The sequence below is a fragment of the Equus przewalskii genome, chromosome 29 (genome assembly GCF_037783145.1).
Source record: "Equus przewalskii isolate Varuska chromosome 29, EquPr2, whole genome shotgun sequence".
NCBI lineage: Eukaryota > Metazoa > Chordata > Mammalia > Perissodactyla > Equidae > Equus > Equus przewalskii.
This window is the reverse complement of record NC_091859.1, coordinates 35,119,370-35,127,549: the sequence shown is the minus strand read 5'-3', so window position 1 is coordinate 35,127,549 and position 8,180 is coordinate 35,119,370. Positions and strand designations below refer to the sequence as shown.

General features: G+C 61.1%; 1 protein-coding gene across 1 annotated transcript; it reads left to right on the top strand.

Moving 5' to 3' along the window:
• Window positions 1-7,823, top strand: C1QTNF6 (C1q and TNF related 6). Its single transcript, XM_070599169.1, has 3 exons — window positions 1-505; window positions 2,922-3,180; window positions 5,583-7,823. Exons 2-3 carry the CDS (start codon window positions 2,928-2,930, stop codon window positions 6,128-6,130), a joined length of 801 nt encoding a protein of 266 aa, XP_070455270.1. The 5' UTR covers window positions 1-505; window positions 2,922-2,927; the 3' UTR covers window positions 6,131-7,823.
• Window positions 7,824-8,180: the final 357 nt, after the last annotated feature.

Genomic DNA, 8,180 nt, shown 5'->3' with positions numbered 1-8,180 from the left:
GCCCGCTCCACTCTGCATCCTGCAGTGAGTGAGCTCTTCAGCTCAGGCTGGAGCCCGGACAGGGGGATTCCAGCGCTGCCCCGGCCTCCTGAGCATCGGAGGGGGGCTCCGCCCCGCCCCCTCCCCGCCTGGCTTTCCCACCCCGCCCATCAGGGGCATCAGACCCCTTCCTGCTCTGACTTTATTGGGCCTCTGAATCGACCAAGACCCCCTTGGACCACCAAAGAGTTAAGCAAAGGAAATCCAGCGCTCCTTTTATCTCCGCTGAACCCAGAGGCTGGAGGGGAGGGAGCCAGGAGGAGGGAAGTGGGAAGCCAGCTCAGCCCGCTCCCTCCGCCCGCCCGCCCTCCCTCCGCCCTGCCTCCATCCCTTCCTCCCTGCCTCCTCGGCTGGGCCTGGGGGCCTGGGCCAGCTACAAGTTGTGGTTGCAGCCATGGGCCAAGGAGCCAGAGGCCGCCCAGAGGCCGGGGGTCCGGCAGCCGCTGTGTGAGGCGCAGGACACAGGGTGAGTGGTGGGAGGCGCCTCAGCTTCCTCCAGCCGGGCCAAGGGGGCTGGGGTCAGAGCCTGGAATGTCTATCCTCCCTCCTGTCTTCCTGGACGCTCTCAGGTCCTGCTCTCTCGCTGGGACCCCGGCCAGCCCTCTAGGCTCTCCCCTCCCCGTTCTCTCCTGTGCCTGAGACCTCAGCCCTGGCCAAGGGCTGTCGTCCGCTGCTCCGGCCCGTGCCCACCGCTGCCTGGACACACACTAACTCAGATCAGCAGGTCTGGCCCTCCCCCGACCCCAGAAGGTCCCAGCTCCTGAGTGGAGGCAGCAGGGACCCCCACATCGCCCCCTGTGGCATGGTCCTCACACTTGCTCCCTGCCTGGCACCATCCCCCAGGGCCAGTCAATGATGTGGCTGTGGTTATTCTTTCTTTTGTTTAAGGCTGCTTGGCTTCCTGCTTCCTGCCCCCTGGGTCACAGTTCCATGTCTCAGAGCTTTTGACTCCCATCCAGGGCCGGGGCCAACAGAAAGATCCCCAGACAGGGCCACCCTCTGGGAGAAGTTCTGTTCTTCCTATCCTGTGCAGGCACATGGAAGTGGTCGTCTTGGGCAGAGGAAGGACAAACTTTATTAGGAGTCTTTTACAAGCCAGGCCCTTTCCCTGCGTTTAAATCCTCCCAAATAACCTGGGAGGAAGGTGGTGGTGTCATCTCCTTGTAAGTATCAAGGAGCAGGAAGCCCAGAGAGGTTAAGCCACTAGTCCTAGGTTACACAGCTTGTCAACTCTTCTGGGATTTCAGGTCTGACTCTAGGCCTCGCCTTTCTCCAAGAGGTCACATCTACGGCCAGGAAAAAGAGGGGATTTTTGCTCTTCTCAAAACCACCAGGATGTGTAATTTACAGACAAAAAATGAGGGTGATAATCTGGATGTGGGGGTGGGGTGGGGGAGCTCCCATCCAGCCCAAGGGAGTGGGGGTGGCGTGTGGGGAGAGGGCTCCTGGCCCTTTAAAGCCCAGCTCTTACCTCCGTGCTGAGCAGAGACAGCATGGCATTTAAAAAAAATAATAATTTTACCTTTTCTACATGTATTAACCACAGAAAAATATTTTTGAATTGTACTAAATGTTAAAGGAGAGCAAAAAGGAAATAAACAAACACCAGAAGTGTAAAAACCCATCTGGTTTCAAAAGCTGAGTTTCTGATCCTGTGATAACCGGGCGCCAGCCCCCAGAGCCTGCCGCCACCTCAAAGGCGCTTTGCCCAGCTTCCCGCCCACCCGGCCTGGCCGGCTTCCAGCGCTGCTGTCCAGGCGGCTTCCTTCCCCTCTCCTGGAACTCGGGATCCCTTCTTGGCCAAGGCCAAAGACAGACCCTCACAAACCCTTGGACTTCTCTGATCCTTTTGGATTTTCCAGACCTCCCGGTCCTGCCCCTTAATTCCAGTTTACCACCTGGGCAGCTGGTTGGCAGGTCTATGATGATTGACACACCACCTTCCAATGAATTAACTCTCCAGAGCCTTCCATGCAGGACTTCTGTGTGAGGTTGAGTTGTGCAGGTTGTTGACTGCACAAAGATGCTGAGAGGGGAGGTGGACTGACACCAGCCCTTGCAGAGCTACACTTCCTCAGTGTCACGTTCCTCCAAAAGGGTCTTCTTTCCTTTTATTTCTAAGTTGTCCCTCTAGAGTGGCACCTTCTTCTTCCTTGTACAGAGGCACTGTGTAGGCTAGCAGTGGCCTGCCGTCTACACTTCAGCATCCTTGCCCGACTTCCCACTGATGCAGTAACATCATCACCGGGTGTAACCCCTGCGTTTTCTCTCATGGATGCTGCTTGCTGTCTGCTCAAGTAGAGGGGCCTTCTAGCTCCTTTGTCAGGACCGTGGTGCTCCAGTGTCGGACCATGGGCTCTGCCACGTGTCCCCTCTTCTGGAGAACAAGCCAGCAGAATCCTCTGTGTTTGTCCCAAGGGCCCACTCCCTCCCTCGTGCTGCTCCTGGAGCGCTGCTTGCTGGAGGATGGTGGAGCCAGTGGGAAGAAAGCAGGCCCGAGGGAGGCGGGAGGGCGGGAAGAGCATTTTACCATCTCATGGGGGCAGCTGGGCATCTTCCCCACCGCCTCAGCAAAGGCCTCCAGGGACCCTGCTCTGCCCCTGGCTGTGGATCTCGTCAGAGGGGCTTCCTCCTTCACAGGCCAGGGAGTGGCAGGCACCTCCGCGGACCGGGTCCCGGGACACTCGGCCTCCCTGCCCTGCCCGAGTCTCTCCGGAGCACCTGCTTCGTCGTGTGGGCCTCAGTCTTCCTGCCGGTCGCGTGGGGCACTACGCTCCCTCCCACGTTGTGTCGGGAGCGCGCTGGCCGTGGGTGGCAGCATCCGCACGGGCTCTGCGCATACATTAAGTTGGACATGTTTCTGCCCCTCCTTCCTGCTCCAGGTCGCCATGGGGACAGCTGCCCTGGGCCTCCTCTGGGCAGTCCTCCTGCTCCCTCTCGTGGTGTTTGGGGTCCCTACCGAGGAGCCCACCTCTGGGGAAGCGGTGGCCTCCAGTCCCCCCGGGCACTGTCGGCGGTGCTGTGACTCTGAGGACGCCCTGGCCCCCGCCGACGCTGCAGACCTGTCCTCGGCCTCGCCGTCCGCCCTCCCGTACGTGCTGCCGGAGGTCAGGCCCTACATCAACATCACCATCCTGAAGGGTGAGCGCCCGCCGCAGCTCGGCTGGACCGGCCTGGTCAGGGACAGGGAGGGCACGAGAGTCTCGGCCAGGGGAGGTGAGGTGGAGGGAGCAAGAGAAAGCAGGACAGAAGACTGTCCCGGACCCCTTCTTCCATTCACACATTTATTGAGCACCTACTGTATGCCAGGACTATTCTGATTTCCAGGATGGAGTGTGAACAAATCAGGCGGGGACGCCCACTGCCCCGGAGCTTCTGTTCTGCGGGGGCGGGGGAGCCAGACAGTCAGCAATATGTGTCTTATCCAGGTCAATGAGAGGGAATGTTCGATGGTGACAAATGCTAGGGAAATGACAAGGTGGCACAGGGTAAGGGGCATCATCGGAGTTCAGGTGTGGGGCAGGTGGCCTGTCACCTGGGGTGCTCAAAGTAGGCCTCACTGAGAAAGGGAGGGAGAAGCCATGTGAATATCTGGGGAAGAGCATTCCAGGCAGAGGGAATGGCAGGTGCAAAGGTCCTGAGGCAGGAGTGGGGCTGCTGTGTTTCAGGTGCAGGGGGCAAGGGGAGGAGCTGAGGTTGGAGATGAAACAGGTGCCAGGTCACACTTGGGCTTCTCCTCTGAGTGAGATGGGGAGCAGGGGAGGGCTAGAGCAGAGGAGGGACCTGACGCAACTTTGGTTTCAAATGGATGCCTCTAATGTCACCTGAGGAATAGACGGCAGGGGACAAGGGTGGAAGCAGGGAGACCTGTGGAGGCCACTAAGGCCGTCCAGGTGAGAGCAGCTCCCTGTCCTCTAAGATCTCACTTGAAGGAAGCTACTTCTGCGGCTGGGGCGTGAACCGCGGGGCTGGGGCCCTCGGCATCCTTCCCCTTCTTTGCTCACGACACCCCCTCGAGGTCTGTACTTTGTCATTCCTCCCTCTTTGCACACGGGGAAACTGAGGCTCCCAGAGGGGAGGCAATCTCCTGGGGTCACACAGTTGTCAAGGGAGGAGCCAGGATCTGTCCCTGAGGTGTCCACAGGGCCGTTCCACCCCACACCAGGCTTGGTGGCGTCCGAGACCTTCTGGCCTTGGGATTTCCTGGGTGCGGATGCCTCTCCCCCCACCCCCCGCCCCCCGACATTGCAGCTTCCCCAAGGCGACAGAGCCCCCTGCATGAGGCTGAGGAGGTGCCTGCCTGCTGACGGCACTTCCCGCCCACCGTCCTCCTACAAAGCCCCGCGTCACGGCTCCTGGGCCAGGCTTAGCTGCCCGCCGGGGCGGGTGGGCAGTCTGCTGTGGCAGAAGGCTGGCACCAGCTCTCCAGCTCCTCGCCGTGGGGGTCTCTCCCTCCCTGGGCTCCCTGCCTCACTTGTAAAAAGGAGAAGGTAGCCTCTCCTGTCAGCACTCTCCACCCCCTCGGGGCCAGGGTGAAGCAGGTGCTCTGCAAACTGTAAAGCCCTGTGCACATGACGAGGCAGGGAGTTCACCAGCGAGGCCACCAAGCCAGACCTCCGCGGAGCTGTGGGCCCCTCCTCCCCCTTTCTCCAGGCTCTCCTCCAGGGCCCGTGCCCCCCTCTCTGCCCCTCCTCCACTCTTCCCAGCGGCAGTCACAGGGGACCTCGGGACAGCATGGGCCGGCCAGTTCACTCAAAGGGGTGTGGCTGAAGGTGAGGTTTCAGGCACCGGGAAGGCGGCCGGGAAATGTCTGGGGTCAGGTCCCTCAGGATGTCAGTGGCCACCTGCTCTTCCTGTGTTCAGGGTCAGCCTGGAGCGAGGGCTGGGCAGAGGCATGTCTGGCTGGGGGCAGGTGACCAGACCCCAGGGCAGGCAGAGATGGCCGCGCAGCGCTGGGTGATCCACCCTGCCTCGTATTTGCGGAGTTCGCAGAGCGTTTTGTGGAGGGCTCCACCCCTGTGTGGTGGACATGCTCCTCTCCAAGATGCAGACAAAGAACCAGACGCCAGCCACAGAATGCCCCAGGTCACACAGTGGGGCGACCAAGGGCTGCCTGGCTCCTGGTCCGGGAGCTTCCCTCCAGGGGGGAAAAGGTATTTTCCTTGGTTCCCTCTCTGGGTCAGAAACACAAATGCAGTAGCCACAGCCTACATCCCCACTGGAGTCTGGCTGGCTGATGTGACCCCTGGGTCTGGGCCTGGCCTCCCAGAGCCCACGGTCAGACCTTCGCTGTTGGGGAGGGGAACAGGCGGGTGTGGGGACAGACCGCAGTTGGAGTTCTGCCTCGCCTGCTCCTGAGCTGTGTGTCCCTGAGCTAGTCACTTAACCTCTCTGTGGGTATCTTCTTTAGAGGGTGTTCAGGGAGGCAACGTCTGGTGTGCAGTAGGTGCTCAATAAATGCTGGCTCCTCCTCTGGAGCAGAGGAGCCTCCTCAGTGCAGGCCTGGGTGTCTGCCCTGACTTCCCCTCATCTTGTCCTCACAGGTGACAAAGGGGACCGAGGTCTGTTGGGCACGCCTGGGAAGCTGGGCAAGGAGGGCCCCCGGGGAGAGCGCGGCCCGCAGGGCACCAAGGGCGCCAAGGGGCAGGCGGGCAGTCCGGGCGGCCCATGCCAGACGCGCTTCTCGGCCTTCTCGGTGGGCCGCAAGACGGCTCTGCACAGCAGCGAGGGCTTCCAGCCTCTCCTCTTCGACACGGTCTTCGTGAACCCCGACGGCCACTTCGACCTGGCCGCCGGCCACTTCGTCGCCCCTCTTCATGGCCTCTACTTCTTCAGCCTCAACGTGCACAGCTGGAACTTCAAGGAGACGTACGTGCACGTCGTGCACAACGAGGAGGCGGCCGTCATCCTGTACGCGCAGCCCAGCGACCGCAGCATCATGCAGAGCCAGAGCGTGATGCTGGCCCTGGCGCCTGGCGACCGCGTCTGGGTGCGGCTCTTCAAGCGCGAGCGCGAGAACGCCGTCTACAGCGACGACGTCGACACCTACATCACCTTCAGCGGTCACCTCATCAAGCCCGAGGACGATTAGTGCCTCGAGCGGGCAGCTCTGGCGTGGGTGGCGGGGGCAGGTCCGTCCCCAGAGGGGCCTCGCTGTGGCCTCTGTGAAGCAGGCCCCCGGGAACCGGCCTTCTCCTGGCCCCCTCTTCTTCCCCCCTCCACCGGACCGCCCCTCCCAGCCTCTTTCCACCTCTCCTCTCTTGGATACATTTTAAGAAGCCTTCTAACCTGAAAATTCTAGAACTTTCCCAGCCTTTTAGACTAGCACTCCTCAAACTCGAATGTGCCTATGAATCATGGAGATCCTGCAGATTCTGACTCCGCAGGTGCGGAGTGGGCCCAGGATTCTCATTTCTAGTAAGTTCCTGAGTGATGCTGACACTGCTGGTCTATAGATCCCACTTGAGTAACCAGATTCTAGAGGCTTCACAACATTCGAGTACTCACTGAACATTCTGGGATCCTCCAAACATTCTAGAATCTTCCCAACATCCTTAAGTTCTCTCATTCCTCTAGGACTCCTCCTCCTCCTCTGTTCTCTTGCCCCTTCCCCCTTCTCTCTCACTCTCCTCTGCACCCCCGCCTGTGCAGCTGCCATTCATTTATTCATTCATCAAACACCCACTGAGCGCTCACTCTGCACCAGGCTCTGAGGTAGCTGAGGTGACCCAGACACAGGCCCTGCCCTCCGTGAGTGCCCAGTCCAGCCAGGCCTGGGACACTGGGTTCTGAAACCAGACCTGGAGAAACTCACGGGGCTCTTATCAAGTCAGTCTGTGCTCTGGACATCAGGTACTGGGGCCCCTCATTACCCACTGCTCCCCAAGGCTGGTGGGCTAGGGTCCCCAGCCCACTCCTTTCCTTCCTGCCCAGCGCCCATTGTTAAAGTGAACCCGACAGGGGCCTTGGTCAGGGCAAGGGTGCTGTGCGGGCAGGGCCTGGGGCCTTGCGGTGTTTTGGGGTGAAGGGGGCCCCTGGGGGAGCCCAGCTGGTTTGGTAACCGCGAGGGCTCCTGCCCTCCTCACGGCATCCCCTCCCTGTCCCTCATGGGGCTGTCAGGGCCTTGCTCAGCCTGCCCTGCCCAGGCGCCAGGCCTCTGTCAGACACTGCCGTCTGTCCCCGGGTGCTCTCGCCGGCCCAGTGCCCCCAGCTCCTGGGCTTTGTTAAGGTGCTAGGCCCTTGTGGGCAGCTCCCGCCCAGCAGGGCCTCCTCTGGCCTGGTGCTGCCTTGACAGACGCCACTGGGCAGTGGGCCAGCACGGGAGGTGCCTGGCTTTGGACCCTCAGCAGGTCTGGGGAACTGAAGCGGGCAACATTCCAGGTCAGTCGGGGGACCCTCCTCTGAGCCATGATGCCAAGAGAGGCAGTGGGAGAAGCTGAGGCCAAGTAAAGGTGTCAGGCCTTCTGTCCCTCTCTCTCCAGGGGTGGAGCAGCCTGGCAGCCCCCAGCCTTCCCACCCCCCACCCCAGGTGGCCTGAACCCTCCCAGAGGGAGACGGCCTCCACCCATTGGTGCTCCTGCAGACTCCGGGGCAGAGGTGGTCCCGGTGGTGGTCTCTGGTGCTCACTTGGCCAGGGGAGCCATGGCTGCATGGTGCGTGGCTGGGGGATGGCAGCAAGGCCTGAGCAAGTGCCACGAAGGCCAGTGCTGTCCCGCCGCCCCAGCCCAACTTCGCCCCTGCCTTGCTTGTCTGGCGTGATTAAAGGATGTGTGTCTTCTTGGCAATTAGGGCTCGTTCTTTCTGCTGGGCTCCGCTCCCCTCCTTGGGAGGGCAGCTGGTCCTGGTTTCTGCCCGGGGCCTGGATCTGGGGCTCAGAGTGACCGAAGCAGCCTAGGGCTCCTCCCCACATACTCGCCACTCACAAGGACACCAGCCCCTCGGTCACTCCAGCAGCCCGTGTGCCTGGGGGTGAGTGGAAGTTGCTCAGAGTTTGCTATGTCGGGCCCTGGCTGTGGCCTCGGGAAAGTCCGCACATCCCTGAGCCTCAGTTTCCTTGTCTGTAAAATGGGGACAATGATCATCTACCTCATGAGGTGGCCATAAGGATTAGAAGAGGGGCTGCCCAGTGAGCGCCATGTTCA